This window comes from Lingula anatina, chromosome 5, assembly GCF_051362555.1.
Source record: "Lingula anatina isolate TDL-2025a chromosome 5, LinAna3.0, whole genome shotgun sequence".
NCBI lineage: Eukaryota > Metazoa > Brachiopoda > Lingulata > Lingulida > Lingulidae > Lingula > Lingula anatina.
Genome location: NC_141771.1, coordinates 7,715,114 through 7,732,610, shown reverse-complemented (window position 1 = coordinate 7,732,610; position 17,497 = coordinate 7,715,114). Strand labels below are relative to the sequence as shown.

The window sequence follows — 17,497 nt, the reverse complement described above, 5'->3', positions numbered from 1 at the left end:
CACATGTACATGTATGTATGTAATACACATGCGTAGGTAATATGGGCCGGAGGCCTTGAATCCCTCAATAAACTTGTTCCAAGTGATGAGCACTAGGCAGTAGCAATAGCACACGTTGTAATGGCATAACCAAGGCCATTAACTATTATTATTATTATCATCAACTGTCCACCTTTCATTTGATCGTAACGACTATAAAGATAAAGAGGACGTCCCGACCCCACTCGTGATGACAACAAGTCACATGCCGTCAAGAATGCCATGTACCGTCATAAATAAGCCTGCGGCAAGGGAGACCGAACAAGCGGCGAGAGCATGTGCCCGGGGATATTCCACTTAGTAAATACCCTTTGTGAAGTATTTTAGTGACACAGTGGACGTCGTCTTCGGTAAAGGAATCACAGGTATACGTACCAGAGGGCTTTGTGAGAGGGTTTACGTTCTCTTGATGATTGTTGTTCTTTGTTTTATGAAGTCATCTTCCCGGTTGCAACTATCAAGGACAGCGATCGGCAGCAAAACACCGAACTGTGACATTTATTCCACTTGGAACTTATCAGAATATAGCCCAGATAATAGTTACATCGGAGATCAAGTTAAACTGGGGTGATCATCTTCGTTAAAAAGTCCGTGAAATCAACATTGTTCTTAACATTGTTTTTCCCAGACAGAAGGGTTAGTGAAAGGTAAGTAAGAGAATCGAATGACTCTCTTTTTATCTTAAGACATATCTGTGAATATCTTGTGAAAAATCAATATGTCGCCCTGTAGAGGGTATGTGAAAGAGGGTACCCCAGCTTGGTTATAATATCCTCTTCGTTATCTGCGCTGTCTTTTGTCATGATTTACCGAGCGTAAGCTTCCTATTAAAACACTATACATGTAACTGTAAGTCATTCACAAAGCTAAAAAAACAGTGACACTAATACATAGTGGAGTAAGGCTTGAGATAAGCTAAAGCTACGGCCTACCTCATGTTTAGTTTGTTTGTTTGTCTGTTTGTTTGTTTTTCCTGGAATTGAGATTTTTTATTATTTATCATCCGTTTTGAAAATATTGTCTTGGACTCCAAAAGACTTTACTTGAAGCGGAATCTTCTCTCACTCCATACATAAGTTATAGATCAGATCATTATAATTTTTCTAACATCTATATTACCATGCTAATAACATTTACCGTAACAGCTAAATCCGCAGTTTTTCCCCGTGTTTTTTCCATTAGCTAATCGATATATTAATAGATCTTTTTAAAGCTGTCCTCCTAAAATGCCAGTGAACTAGTACATCATTTTTCATACAAGTCAGATTTAAGTACGCTAAATCATCATTAAACTTCGGTAATTGTAATGTAACCATACCGGTGAATGGCCTAACGGTCTTTTCACATCAAACGTTGTATCTTATTGATGCAGTTTTATCGGTGTGACAGGGATGTCGTTCCCAAGAATAAAAGTCGAGGGTCCCATGGCAATTATTACATGTTAGGGGTAGCCGGTCTTACGAAACTGAGGGTCCGTGTGTCAGAAAGTTCGCCCTCCATTTATTTATAATGGTTAGGGTCAGCCTGACCCAAGTGGGTCAAAATCTAAGGCGAGGCTTACCTGTACAAATGAATGGGAAGCGGACTCTCTATCATGGGAGGGGGGCTCTCTGTCACGTTACACCGGGGTAAAAAGGCCAATGACGCTTGTACAATATGATGGTAGCGAGAAACAGGTGACTACTGTTCCTACCTTTCCTGTTACAATCTTGTGACAGTAAGTAAAGTCCCCTGTAGGGCATAATTACACTGATATTAAACCGATACATCTATATCGTTAATATATAAATATCGACACAAAAAGGATCTTAAGCCTCTTTAAAGACAAAGCAGACCATTTTGTACTGAGAGATAAATCTTTCGACCAATCCTAACGAGGAAAACCGCATCAAACCGCAATGGATTTGTAATGGGGTTTGTCATAAATCTCAGTCTACCGTTACATTGGTTTCATCTAATAATAATGAAGCTGGGCATGGCGACAGAGTACCAGTAGGTAAGCTTTGGCATATGATAAGATTTTTTACTTTTTTTCCAAATCAAAGGACAAAATCTGCTGGATCGCTTTATTTCTTTTCCTTGACGCGTGCCCGAGTGGTGTGTGTGTGTGTGTGTGTGTGTGTGTGTGTGTGTGTGTGGTTGCGGTTGGGGGGGGGGCATAACTATTTACGTCAAGGCCATATAAAATTTACACTTTCATTTTCTTTCAATATTATGATAATTTTATGCTAAATGTACTTGTCAACAAGTTGAATCTAAACCGCAATAATTGTCAACACGGAGGATGAAGGCCACATTTTTCAGTGCTATTGACATTATTTTGGGGGAGCCATCTCAACCATAGTGACCAACGTTTTTCATTAGCAAACGATCCGTACATTTTTTCATAAGTAATAAGACACATTACTCACCATATTGTCTATGAACAAAGACACGGCAATGCCTCCATTAGTGCTAAATGATATTGAATTAGATTAAATCTGAACTGAAATACTGTACTTTGGGGTACATGCGTTAAATGCCTCCTTTTTGGACCTATTCACTGGTTGTCCTAATGTTGGTAATTGATAAAAATGTAAATAACACTGTTGATGACGATGAACGTGTTCTGTTTATTGTAATCTGTAATATCGTATTTATGGTAGGGGTTTATAAATGAGTCTTGTGCAACAGCTTCCACTTTGTCCTCTCACCCTATTTGTCCAATTGATGCTTAGGTTTGTTATTAGAGTCCAATAATGTCCAGGAATGTTGTATGGTAAATGTACGTTGCCGAAATAGGTCTTACATGTGTACTCTACTGATACCCAGGTAATTGCCAGACGGAATGAACCTTTGTCTAAAATTATTTTCAGAAGGTACACCAAAATAATTATTTGGAGTTCCAAGCACAAACTACATGTAGATAGGTGGGGTACCTTATAGGGAGTTGAATAGTTTTGATGACATTTTTTTTTAGTGTGCAACCGATTACCATGTTTGCGCTACCACATATTGGACGAGCATAACATACAGACATTCTTATTGTACATCCTCGTTTTAGTATCACTATTATTATTATTTTATTTTTTAAAGTCTCTTTATGTTTATTTCTAGATTAATTTATACTTTTTACAAATGTTTTGGAATAAAACTTGAAATTTGAACAAGGTCAAAAATTTGCTGTTTTTCATCCTTGTTAATAGCCCACGTACCTACAGTATTTTGGCTGTAATACAAAGTGCACGTACACTATTCTACTATAAGGCTACCTATTCCCTCTGGGCATGATGACGACGAGAGACTCTTTCATAACTGTGCTTGGTGTTCTCATTCATTTTCCACCTTTCCCCCCAAGCACATTGTCACAGATAAGTCACAGATAAGCAGAAGTGAGTACCGGAAGACACGGAGCATAAATTGTCTCAGCATAAGACAGTTAGCATGTATCTGATTAGAAATCGTCTCAGCATAAGACAGTTAGCAAGTATCTGATTAGAAATCGTCTCAGCATAAGACAGTTAGCAAGTATCTGATTATGGCGATAATCCAGGGAATAAAAGTCCGTCAAGTTCTCGTCGATTTTTTTTTTTTAGACTGCCTATTGACATAAGACAGTCTTGTTTACTTTTTGAATATAAAACTTTAAATATGTAATCTGTAAATCTTAAATGTAAACTTCAACGCACATTAAACATATTGCTTAAAAACTGTGAACCAATGTACGCAGCCTTGTCTGCAGTAGGCCTATACGGTGGCGCCCTCTTAAAGGGGTTTTATTTTAAATAAATGTTCACACTGTATGTGTGTGTGCGAGCACCTAAGCGTGTGTGTGTGTGTGTGTGTGTGTGTGTGTGTGTGATTGTAAATTGTTTAATTGAGTCTATGTATTACTGTGCGTGTACTCGTTGCCAGATGTGTTCCGCATGACATTGCCGTCACGTAAATCGTGATGCGTCACACTGTTCTGATCTCCCATCCACGGACAGTTTTCCCTCAATAAAAGCTGCATTCCCGTTACATTAAAATTATCTAACGATGACTTGCACAGTTGTGTAATCGGGGCTTTTTTTTTTTAACAACTTTTATTCAAAAGAATGAAGTGGAGGCAAGGCGCTGGAAGTATTATATGCTCTCCACAAAATTAAATAAGTAAATAAATAAAACAAATGGATCGGGGCTTTGCTTGCAGATTTTTAAAAAGAAAACGGATCTAGCCTTCGCATGAGGAATTTTAAAATCCCCCTCCGCCCCCGCTGTCACCAAAAGTGTACCAGCTTGTCAGGGCATCTAAGTCCCACATTGATAACCGTGTCCGTTATCTTGACTCGCACACTGTAAGTTCCCAGGCGGGGCTTAGATACAGCACTGCACTGTAAATAGAATATACTCTGATATGGACGCTGAGACTACGAACTACTGGGCGACCTAACATGGCGGTATAGCGTAATCTACTGCGGAAAATTACACGGTACAGGTAGGGACAGAAAAGGGATCAAGATTTAGCTGTACCGGTACGTTCTGTTATGTCACTTTGCCAAGATTAAAGTAACTGTTTTCCAATATTTCGGTGTCTGTCAAGTGTGTCAAGTGACCTTCTCGGGGTAAGGTGTTGAAATAACGTGTACTCGGGACATGAGAATTCAACTCATCCTGTTGCGTACACGGTACTTTGACAGCGTCTGTGATGTGACTGCGATATTTTACCGCATTACATTTATAAGCAATGGTTACGATGCTTCACTACCTTGTTAACTCTTCTTGTAGATACAGTAGGCCGCATACGCGTGCGTTTATGTTCTGATTGTGATAGATATTCAAGTGGCTACATATATATTGTTGGACATGTTAAGACTTTTTTGTAGATTTGTGTAGGTAACTAGTACAGCAATCAAAGAGGAAGAGAAAGTGCGGGCGCCATCCTTCCATGTACAGTAATCTCTAACAAACCATTAATGTAGAGCATCCTAGGTAAGACTTCAGTGCGTTAGAGGTGACGATATGCGTTTTGATAACAATGTCGAGATTACCAGCTGTAGGTGGAAGTGAAGATATATGCCCCTTTCTACGGGCAGACACGTATCTGTACCAGTGGACTTTTTGGCTGCTTCAGCTGCTACAAAATCGGTAAAAGGTTCTTTAACCGGAGTTTTAACGGTTAGAAGGGCCTCCTCTGGCGGAAAGCAGACGCACTGCGTGCGTGCACACATACATAAAGCACACCTGTGTCTGTCCCAGTGTCGTCACCGTTAGTGTCGCCGTCGCAGTGAACTTTTTTACTCGTAAACAGCGTACAATGATTAAAATGCTACTTATTATTATCACACTTACAAGTATTATTACACTGGGGCGGGACAACCGAGGCATTTCCCTCCAGGGTGAGTTTACCGTATCCGGTAGGCTATTTTAAATGAGTTTTCTTCGGTTAAGGCTGCCCGTCTATTGTGGACAGTCGCCTTACGTCTGTGATTAGTCATGCTGAGCTGTACTGGAACACGTACAGTAAATGCCACAGATCGAAAATTCCCACCACTGATACTACACAGTGTATAAGGCATTAGCTTGAAATCATGAAAATGAAAATATAACACGAAATTTCCTCAAATCGTCGTCATATAAAACACCGTCTGATACATGTCATCCTGTTTACTTTATGAAAATAAAATTTGGTCTGTAAATCTTAAATGTAAACCTCAATGCAAGTAAAACATTGCTTTAAAAACCGTGAACCGCAAGAGGTCCTGATCTGCAGTATACGGTGGCGCCCTCTTTGTGGTGTTTTGTTTAATTGGTTAGAGTTTTATAACGTGTGTGTCGCTCGTGCATGTGCGTGGGCATGTGTGTGCGTGTGTGCGTTATATACATTGTAGATGTTAAGAGCTGACTTTTCCATGATACAAACATTAGCACAAAACCTACAGAAATGGAATACATATGTACATGTAGCTTGGTGTGTGGAGGGAGCGCCTCCACGGACCTCCATGGTTCCGACCCTTGGAAGTGTGTGTGTGTCAGTGTGTGTGTGTGTGTGTGTGTGTGTCAGTGTGTGTGTGTGTGTGTGTGAGAGAGAGAGAGAGAGAGAGTGCTGTACATGTACCTGTATGACGGGGTGAAATCGACAGTTTACAGTTAATAAAAGAAGGAATTAAGCCCCTCTCTCTCTCTCTCTCCCTCCCTCAATCCCTCCCTCTCTCTCTCTCTCTCTCTCTCTCTCTCTCTCTGTGAGTGTTTGTGTGTGCATATGTGACAAACGATAAACACTAAGACATCAGATGAATTTCTATTTTACTTACAAGTTGTGGTATGTGAAGAGGATGGGACGCTTTCACAAATTAGGTCGGAGGTGTGTGGGAGTTAAAGAACGGTTCATGTATATATACAGTACAAACTTGTACATGTAGCTAATTGACCAAACGGCTCTATTTAAAAGCCACAGTTGTTATAGATATTTTAAGATATCTCCCCCTACTTTATTTTTAAAAGTGAAACAAAACGTCAGATTCGTTAATATAATTACCAATTAGACTGCTTCTCTCCTACATTTTAACCTGTATATCTGTACACTAATACAACATTGAAAGTTTCGAAGACAAAGATAGTGGTTTTTGTTTAACGTTTTATGTGGAAGTTTGAATGTACATTGTAGATGAATGATTCTTTGGTTGGTGGGAGAAAATCAGTTCCCAATCCAACCACCAAGTCTTAATTTAGCATTCCACATGCACTTACTTATTGATATATCGTTTGTGTAAACAAAGGTGAAACAAATACTGTTTGCAACCTTAAATTAATTTCAACCTCGCTATATTAAAATTGATATGCGCATTTCACTGTCGTACGTTACATGCACAAGTTCTTATATTTAGCATTCTCATCATGCGTTCTAGGCAGAACCGTACGAAAATACCAATCTGTCATTCTTTGCTAGTGGTTACAAAATGTTGAATTTGACCGAAAATTTCAAACTTTCTCTGGGAAGCTGTAATTTTGCGATGTGATAGCTACACCATCACAGTTTATCATTTCATAAAAAGGGAAACAGCAGCTGCCCTTTTTAGGGCACACAGGAGAGTTGAACAGCTATACCCACCAAATCCAAGACGCGTTACCCTGGGCAATATATTTTGCACAAACTAATGAAAGTCTAATGGAATGTTTTCAGTTTTAGTTTAAATCATAAGGGGGTGTTGTCTCAATGCTTCAAAACTGGGTTTGAAGAATTTAATCCACATTTCATAATTAATAAAAATGGTGAATATGGGGTTCACGGTTACGTTATTGACGCGGGTACAAAACTTTTTATAATCATGTAAATAATAACAATATTTTTGCTATTATCCATACACACTTCAATCATGAGGGGCACACCACTTTCACATGCTTTTAAAATGGAATTGACAAACACAGAGGAATAATGCACATATTTTATTTACTGTAACTCTTTCACATGGGACACACACTGAACAAAGTTGATCTAAAGAATGTTCCAGATTGTAGTTTTTTATCTGAATTATTATTTTTTTATTATTATTTTAACACAATAACGTTCAGTTAAATACAAAATTTAACAAAATGAAGTTCAGTGTAACACAAAGTTCATAATTATAACATTCTTCCTGACATATGTGGACCAATGGTGATATCTGTTCTGTGCTCACTAAGGCATCCACTCTTGGGATTCTGAAAAAAATCACACAAAGAATCTGTTAACTCTGATAACGAACAATGGATAACCTAAGGTCACAAATAGTTTATTGCTTATTCAAACAAAGTACAGTGCATTATGAGTGGCAAACACGCATATTACTGAGACACATTTCCTTCACCCATTTTCGGTGCTTCATTGCGTAACGTAAGTGTTGCTAGTAATCCATTATTGCTGTTTTTACAGACGGTTAAATTTTAAACGCACGGAATACAGTGTAGCAGCTTAATTTAAGACAAAACTAAAAAAAAGTAATTCAATTTCGATGATTGAGTTTTCGAGAACAAGAGAACATGAATACGGTATCACCGCGTCACCATGTTCAATGTGACCTTTAGTCCCCCATGTGACACAGACGCAAAACGAAAGTTCAGACGAAGTCACCCTACTTATAGAATGGTAAAAATCAATCGGTACACAAATATGTTGAAACAATTGAAGAAAAATGAAACGAAACTCATTATTTCTCACCTTCATACAAAGAAGATCCCAATAAACAATCCTGTGACGGTTAAATCGAGGGAATTACACCTGTGCCCTGCATCCTATCTCGACAGCGTCATTGCGTGACATGTTATCAGAATGGGCCACCCGCCAGTTTGAGCTGGTTTTTTAGTGTGCAAAAGAAGCCATTCGTGTGTAAGACGTCATCAGTTAGTGAGTATGGAAGAAGATCGCTATCGATGTATAATTTTCACGCGGCATTTTAAAGTCGTCTGATAAGAATCGATCTCTGAAGTTTCAGCGTTGCGAACGTTATATTGGGACGCGGTGAAGAAAAATCGACCTTGCTGAGCAATAAATGTGAAATTCTTAAGAAAACTGATATTATCATGGATTTCGTGACACAAACTAACCGACATACTACTTTGGACGATTGAACAGTTTTAATACGGAAAGATAGGATTAGATGAAATTTTCATCGGGGTGGGACACCGCATGTATCGTAAGTTAAGCTAATTTTGTGATCATTTTTCAGTCACTTCAAATAAATTTTTATTTAAATAACCATTTGCACATTCTGTTTATTATATCTTCTTGCAGTAGGTGTATTCCCTGCTTCAATAATTCATTCAAACCCTAAACAAACTGTTCCTAAATAGAGGTAGGGTCGAAATTCCACAAAAAAGGACGCCATTTTGAGGGTAATTTTGATATATTTTCTGCTTTTTCTCTTATTTTGCTTTTATAACAGCATCCTCCTTGCTCATGCAGCTTCTTTGATTTGTTATTGAAACATACACAACGATGTCATGAGAATTTGGTTGGCTATCTAAATTTAAATAACATTCTTGTTATGGCCCCCCTGCAGTGCACCACTAGCAAAGAATGACTGCAATATACTATCATGACTTACATATTGCTTTGCCTTTAATCAGAGAGAAATAGAATTGGAAGGGTGATTTTAGCACAATTTTTGCCCATCCACTGCTATAGTGTGAAAGACAAGAAAGTCCAAGGCATGAGTTAAGATGTGAAATAGAGCCACGTCTATTTTAATAGTTGCAGTCATCTCAGGTATTCTCATAAAATTTTAATTCATGTTAGTATGCAGTAGTTAAACAGTGGGTGGGTTGAAATGACTGTAAATGAAAAGTATGGCGGAGATGTTTACGTTTAATTACCATGGCAACAACTGGCGAGTGATAAGGGTTATATCGGGAGAATGATGAAAAAGGGAAAATGAGGGCATTATTTAGGTCACATTAAATATGCCACCAAAATGTTGATTTATTTGACTTTTATCCGACGATTTAGCGGCTAAGTTTTATGAGGCCCACGTGCGACTTCCAAGCTCTGAGTCTACGCATGCGCTCTCGGCGACATGCATGACTGTTGTGCTCTTTGGAAACATATTATTCGTTAATGTATGCGCGGTAAATTCTGTTCAGAATGTCCTGGACGACTTAGCGCATGAACAACATTTTATTTTTAAATTAGTAACGCATCAGACACAACATTATCAAAATCATTACTGGTTGGACGTCTAAATAAATAAATGCGGTTAGACGGATGCACCCGCTTTTGCTATCACCCCCACATGTAAAAACACGGGTTAAAAGTGTGGAATAAAAATAGTTTTAAAAAACTAGATCCAGTCATCTTAGTGTGCTTTCTTATAAATTATTCATGTGAGTTTGCTTTAATAGAACAGCGGGTGAGGCGTACTTACTGAAAATAAAAAGTATGCCGCGGATGTTTACGTTTGCCATAGCAACAGCTCGCGAGTGCTACAAGAAAACTGGAGAAAAGTAAAAAAGGTAAAAAAAAGGACATTATTTCGTATGTTTTTTAGTTTCTTCGCAGATGAATCTAAATGCTAGTAGTTGAACTGTTCGGCTTGTATTCGTCGATTTAAAAGCTACATATAGTGAGGTTCAAATGCGGCTTCCATGCCATATGTCTACGCATGTGTATCAGACGTCATGCATGACGCGAGTGCGCCTTGGAAACAGGCCATTTGTTACCATGGTAAACTATAGTCAAAAACCAGCCAAAACCGGTCAGAACCGGTATTATCCCGAAAAATCTGGCCCACGTACAGCATTTCATCCAAATTTACAAGGAGACAGACGCATCACCATCAAAACTAACATTGTGAACGTTTTATGCCGGTTTGATAGATGCACACACTTTTAATTGTACATTAAGGTTACATGAAATGTAAAAAAGAAAGCAAAAGGTTGATTTTTAAGAATGTTTATGGTTAAAGGATGACCTCTTATCAACAAGACAGCCCTGAGATTTTTTAAGGTTCAGGTGAAACTGGTTCACACCTTGCCATTTTTCATTGCCTTTATTTCCATTTTAAGTGGATGGAATAGATTCGTGCGTGTGGCTTTATCTCAGTTGTTGGCGTGTGTTCGGTCGAGATAAATTTCTCATACACTGTATATAGCGCATAGTTAGTAGTGTCTCACTTACGAAATACCGCAACTTTTATAACACACTGCCCAGCTACAATCATCATAATTAGAGATTAGAGATCTGCCCAGACAACAGTTAGGATTTCTATATTACGATAAGGTAGGAGGAGAGGAGGATTAACAATCTCCTGCTTTCCTTGCTGTAAGCTTAAAATTCATTTTAAGATATTGTCCTTATGATATCACCGCCTGATAGATTTTTCTTACATTTATTGCATAAATAGTTGGCACTAGATTATAAAAAGGTAGGTACCCATGATATTTTTGTTGCTATGGTGATTTGAACTTTGAATCTAATTTCTATATAGAGAGAGCCATATAGGAAATTTCATTTTGGGTACATTTTCAATTTTCTTCACAGACGAAGTGCATTCACTGTTCGTAAATTTTGTTGCTATGGCCCATTGTTTCAGGATAAAAAAATAACTTCTATTATCTTAGTACCTAACATTTCCTTAGCAGGCTGTCTATCTGTTTGATAATGTAGGCCTAAATTGTGCGTGCGTGAGAGAGGGAGAGAGAGAGAGACCGTGTTGAACAATGAAATGGCTTGCTGATACAAAGGTGCATATAAATGGTATGCTTCGTCTCAGATTTGCTCATTTTTGACATTGGATGCCGCAGTTATTGCCAAGCCAACCCTGCAAAATATCACGAGGTTCGACCAGGAGAGAGATACAAAGATGTTAAGTGCTCATAGATAACACACTGTACGCCTTAAAAATTAAAATGACATTTCTTTTCATTGACATACCTCCCGTCTTCTATGCGCAACCGCGCGCTTCGTATGCTGCAATTCTACTAATTTTTCTTCTATGGCTTGCAAACAGTCCATTCCCCTGAACTTAATAATTTTTCCTCTTCTGGCGTGTACGCTTACCATGTGATTTTATTGAATACAATATCCATTATCAGTAAACCTCCTGTATGTGGGCCGCTGTGTTTCCGAGAATGTTAACAAATGGCATCAACTTTGGCTGCAACTTATCTGTTCCCGACATGACGTCCGATAGAAGCTTCTCTTAGACACTAATTATATTTCTTTCGTTCTCTCTCTCTCTTTCTCTCTGCGTGTGTGTGTGTTTGTGCATTTGTGTGCGTATTAAAAACGGATCTAGTGAAGACCTTATCGATATATGTGCAGCACATTTGAAATAGAGAAGGTATTGTTTGATTTCGAAAAAGGAGAAGAACCCGCAAATAACCCCCCCTCTCTCTCTCTCCATAGTTATCCACTAGCTGTTTTCATGTCTCTCCTGGAGATGCCAAGTGATTTTAGCACGCTCGACCTACTGTAACACGTACTAGTTTTTCCACAAGAAATAACAGAAAACTCAGTTTATTAATTTGGTTGAAGTAAATACATTTGCGTATGCAGACATAGGGATTCTTTGATCATTTCCTTTCTTATTTGACTGAAGTCCAACTGGTAAATATGAATTCATTATCGAAACCAGTTAGGCTCCAGTATCCAAGCCGCAAAAGTGATTACCTTAACTGCCTAATGACAATTACGAACTAATAGCCAGACAAGCTGCTTAAATTTTGGTCTGGGATGATCACGTTGAGTTTTATCGATCTTTTTCTCTAATGAACGGTGGGAAATTTTGCACAGCGGGGGTTCTGATAGGTTTTGTACAGTGCCGTTCTATGGGCTAGCTCTGCGGCACTTTTACTGTTGTCTTTTATTAGTATTATCGGACGGTATCGAAACCATCATCTTAAATTCTGAGATAGGATTGAGGAGGTTTTGTAACGTCCACTATCAGAGGCGGAATTTTAGTAATTTTGATTTGCTTATCTTTTTTTTTTTTTTTTTTGCATCTCTTTACCAAGCAGAATTATGCTCGTCATTACACCAAGAGAGAGTTTGTCACCGTCCATAAATTGAAGTGTTTTTTCCTGTGGCAACTGATTTCTTAAACGGAAATAACGGTTATCTGATAAGTGAAAAAAAATATCATTATATGATCATATTGCAGGACGAGAAGCAAAGCCATGGAATGGATCTTGCTGCTGTTCTCCGCTGTCGTCTGCTGTCATGGAGGGGCGGTGTGGGACTCCTGGTATAATTTTGGTAAGTAAAACAAATTACGGCAAAGAGATACGAGACCTTTCTTCCTTGTGGCGTTCTTTATGTACAGGATCCAAACAAAACCAGTGTTCTTCTCTGCCTATGTTTTTTATTATCCTCGCACTTTTGTCAAAAAAAGTCCGTGATCGCATTCATTTTATTTTTATTTCTTTTATTTTATGTAATTGCTGTCAATTGGTATTCGTTTGTAAAATCCCATGTGTCAAAAGTATCAAGGTTTAAATTTACACGATGGTTTTTTTCTATTTGTGAATAAAGTTATTTAATTAATTGGTATGATTCTGTCCTCTATGGCGTACAAATACACATTCCTACATAACACTTTCATGCAAAAAAGTAGTGATCTCGTTCACAAATGCACACGCAGACACACGTTAGCACACGTGTTCTATCAAATCACGAACACACACTCGCGCGCGCACACACACACACACGCACACACACACACACACACACACATAATATCGATTTGAACAAACAGGCAGACAGACGGTCAAACCAACATGGCGGCGGTGAACCCCAAAGACAACATGTAGGGCAGGACTGACGTCAAATAAAAGAACTAGAGCAAAATTTAGAAGTAGAACAAAAGAACTCGGTAGATGAAAAGACAGAGTGACTAATACCCGTGCGATTAGGTACTGTATAAATGTATGACAAGTACATTTATTATCAGATGAACAGGAATCTATAGTGGGCATTATATTATTAACACATGAGAATCACCGCTGTATTGACATACAGATACTTGTATCTGTAATGTTTATATTGAAAATGAACGCTAAAAAACCATTTATGTTAAGATGCCTTCTTTTCTTAAATTGACAGAATATTAATTGCGAACATCAGTTTAAGGTTTTAACCGTGAAATTCTACAAAATATTGAATCCAAATATGGACTTTGTTTGTCCACTATCTTGGAACGAAATAATGCTAATATATAAACAATGGATGCACTAAATTATTGAATTGTAGGACTATGTATACAAAACAAAACAAACCCAATAAAAACAAATAAAAATTAATAAACAGTGTCAAATGTGCAAACGACTTTGACGCGCGAGTGGCTGCAGTCCAGGCTTTTATTTCAGTGAATTTAGGGAATTCATTCTACGTGACTGATAAAAGTCCTTCTGAGTAATTAAGATACAGTGTTGCGTATCACCTTAATTGAATACAACGCCGAATCTGAATGGATAAATTGTGTTTTCGTCAATAAAAAATTCTTTTGATAACAGAACTGCGTCGCGGGACTTTGATCGATAATTAAATTGATATTCTCATGAGACATGATGACGACTGCGAATAATTGGAAATTATTATCACACCAGTCTTATTCTGTATGCTCTATTTATATTAGCGAGATGTAGTTTTTCCGGTTATCGTTTTATGAAGGCGCTGATGTGTGGACTTTTCTACAGAATAAAACGTAAAACCACGAAATTTGCTGCAGACATGAACTGATCTCACCGAATCAAAGGTCATATCACACATTTAATGATGGCGTAACTTACGGGTGTAAATTACTATAAAACAATAATTTCAAGAAATTTTCAGATCGCGCAATTATTCCTCTTGTCTTTGCTTTTCATCTGTGTTTTTTTTTTTTTTTTTTTTTCAGATTTCATTGAAAATGCGCAATTCTGTCCAAACGTCTACCCACTCTTTAAGTACCAGCACCTCTCCAAACGCTCTACCTCGTCCAATTGGAGCCAAGGGACACCTGTAACGGACGGAAACGCCACAGCTTCCGGTATATATACGCATGCGCACGACAACAAAGCAGACGACAGCGATCCCTTTCTGATATCCAGGTCACATTTTAGTGAAGACCTCGATGATGATTTTGATGAGACAAATGACTCTTTCGATGCGGGTGAAGAAGAAGATGACAACAACGAAGGAGAAGACAGTGAATTGCCGGCTATAAACGACCCCATGGAAAACCCTGACGATTTCTTCTACGATGACGGTGAAGGATCCGAGGAGTCGCCGCGGTATAGGGATATGAAGAAAACCCCTATGTTACCGACCATAGAACTTTACAAGACAAAAGCGAAGCCGCTGTCTAAGGATGACCCTTACGTCAACGCCGCCATTACTAGGTTACCTTACACAAACATAACTTACGTCAAGGACTACAAAAGAAAACCAGTAGCCATTGGCTCGGGGACATTTGCTCACGTTTACCTGGCAAAAGTTGCGATAGGCGACCAAAAGAAGGACGCCGCGGTTAAAGTTCTTTTGGAATACAAACCGATGCAGATATTTCACGAAGCCAGGTTGCTGGAGTACCTTAAGGATACGGGTCTGTTTCCTGATCTGTATGGAGTTGCGAGAAATTATATTCGGGGAGCGAACTCCTGGGCACTGGTACAGGTATGGGTTGGACGCCTACTTAAAGGGTTCATTCTCAATGAAGCTATCGTTCTACGTAGATCGATCCAACTCCGCTGGGACTCTCGCTGAATGCAATCAAATTAATAGATTAACACGCCTTCTCTTGTTTCCAGCGTACTCGTATAATCACCAGCTTTTGTGTATTCCACGCAACTCACTTGGTCGATCTACGCGTACGTACAACGATAGCTTCATTTGGAACGAGCCCAAAGACGGTTAACAATGTAGATGTTGGTTCTGGGGCATAGGCAGATACAACAGGCAGAGAGGGCAGCACAATACTTACAATTGCAGCCACTTACTCTCAGCAGAGAGATTACCCGAGAATTAGAGCAGTTGTTCAAAAAGCCCCTTATATTGCATCAGGTTTTCCATAAATGTTTTAGTAGCAAGGTTGCGATGTTATTATTGTAATGGGAGGGTAATTACCTCCTTGATACGTTGGATTAGTCAGGGATAGTACGATGGGGATGCGATTAATAGGTCTTTTATTTTTAGAAGAAAGGGGCTATCGATTCGATTTTCGGAGTTAGGCGGTCATTTTTTTTTTAATCTTACATTTCATAAATCATAATTGTGGCATTTTGGTAAAAGTGTAAGAGTGAATCTATCCCAAATTCTTTTTTCTCTGTACTGACATTTAAATACACGGACAGTTATTGTAAGTGGCATACCTAGAGAATGGCGTTTTGGGGCAAGTGCCATCGGTGCCACATTCCAAGTACTGATATCTGATGAAGTTTGATAAATTGCAAAGTTATCTTAGATAATTGATGTCAAATGTTTAGACAGGGGCGCAATTTCGATGTTTCCCTTAGGCGCTAAGCTATGGCCTTTTCTCAACTCCTGTCATATCATTTGGCCACAGTCGAATTCCTACACTCATTCAGATATGTAATTTCTGTATTGCAGGAGTACTATGCGGATGGAGAGACGGCTTGGGATTTCCTCCACAGTCGTGGCAACACTTATGATGTTATAAGCCCTCACAACTGGCTGCAGCTCTGCCTAGACGTGAGTGGAAACACTTTTATGGGTTGGGGGTTCACAAAAGGAAGTGCGGCCCTGGGAGGCAGTATGGAGGGAATGGGAGTGGTCGTTAAATTTTTGGACCTAAGGGTGTAATAAATCGCCTTAGATGAGCAAGGTCTTTTGTTAGAAATTTAAATGTTTGTTCTCACGCTAAAGGAATTATGTAATTTATCACTGGTAATACAATTAATCATTGGTGCATCAACTTTGGTCCCAAATCTAATTCAACTTGACGGACTCGTTTCAACCTTTTTTCACATTTGTTTGATGAGAATGTGATAATGAACAACCACAAGCCCATTGCGATAGTTGTGCCTGGTTGAGATCAAACGCATTCTCATTCCTCCATCTTTCAGGCCGCAGAGGGAATGCAGAAGCTGCACGAGAGACACGTTCTGTTCAACGACTTCAAGTCCAACAATATGCTACTTGCCAAGGAGGACGGACGGTACAGAATGAAGCTTATTGACGTTGGCTGTTCGTCGTATCGCACTGGACATGCTTTCGCCAAGTCGACCGTAGAGGAGCGGAAAGAGATGGATTTTATTGCCCCAGAGGCCCACGACGGAGAGAAGACCACGGTGGCATCTGATATATTTAGGTACATATAAAGTTGATTGTAAATTGATTGAAAGTAATACAAGGTAACGGACCGTCATTTTGATACTATAAAGTAGTCAAAGGAAATGGTTTTAATATGAGATGAATGATTGTCTTCGCAGATAAAATAATTACGCTGAAAAATTGTAAATACATGGGATGAAAACCACCAAGTTTATAACAGGTCAATACGTATCAGGTAGGTGGGTTGGGGCACGTGCGGGGTTTTACAACCCTCTTTCCACGAGCACAAGTAAACTGTAGCTTTTTTGTTTTTTAGTTTTTGGAAAGCAGCTATGCTATGCTTTTGTAACTAGGGGGCCCTCACGCTTTTCACACTCGTTTAAAGCTTGAAAGCCCACGAACTAACTAACTGGAATAACCATTGATCAATCCATTTTAGTCTGGGTTTCTTCATCTATGAAGTTGGGGACATGACGGACCTGGTCAAGCTGCTCCCCCTGGGCAAAGAGTGTTTGGTGGAGGACCCCCAGGAGAGACCCAGCATCCAGTACATCATTAACAGTCTTAAGCGCATAGGACAAGAGCTAGACCGCGAGACGTCGCTGATGTTCCCCAGAACGCCGGCACTGCCAGAGACTAACGTGCCAAGAAGTAAGGTAAAACAAACGTGCTGCCTTACCTGTCAGATTGTGATAACAATTAAGTTTCCCATAGGTGGATGTAGTGGTGCAATTGTTTTCAATAGAGTCTATTTCT

At 39.0% G+C, this 17,497-nt stretch overlaps 1 protein-coding gene and 1 long non-coding RNA gene across 4 annotated transcripts in view; one reads left to right on the top strand and one right to left on the bottom strand.

Moving 5' to 3' along the window:
- Positions 1 to 265: 265 nt before the first annotated feature.
- LOC106167409 (uncharacterized) overlaps positions 266 to 17,497 on the top strand; it is a 22,207-nt gene continuing 4,975 nt past the window's right edge. The window contains exons 1-6 of one of the 3 annotated variants that reach the window (XM_087014301.1): positions 266 to 686; positions 12,633 to 12,727; positions 14,367 to 15,124; positions 16,058 to 16,159; positions 16,534 to 16,778; positions 17,181 to 17,397. In XM_087014301.1, the coding sequence (XP_086870427.1) occupies positions 12,649 to 12,727; positions 14,367 to 15,124; positions 16,058 to 16,159; positions 16,534 to 16,778; positions 17,181 to 17,397 (1,401 nt within the window). In that variant the 5' untranslated portion in view covers positions 266 to 686; positions 12,633 to 12,648. Of the gene's footprint in view, positions 687 to 4,377; positions 4,533 to 12,632; positions 12,728 to 14,366; positions 15,125 to 16,057; positions 16,160 to 16,533; positions 16,779 to 17,180; positions 17,398 to 17,497 lie in introns of those variants that run through there. The other 2 variants (XM_087014302.1, XM_087014304.1) reach the window with 2 other exon arrangements.
- On the bottom strand, positions 7,431 to 9,146 carry LOC147761575 (uncharacterized). Its single transcript, XR_015334874.1, has 2 exons — positions 8,195 to 9,146; positions 7,431 to 7,698 (listed from the first exon to the last, which is right to left on the bottom strand). It is a non-coding gene; the product is annotated as an uncharacterized LOC147761575 (long non-coding RNA).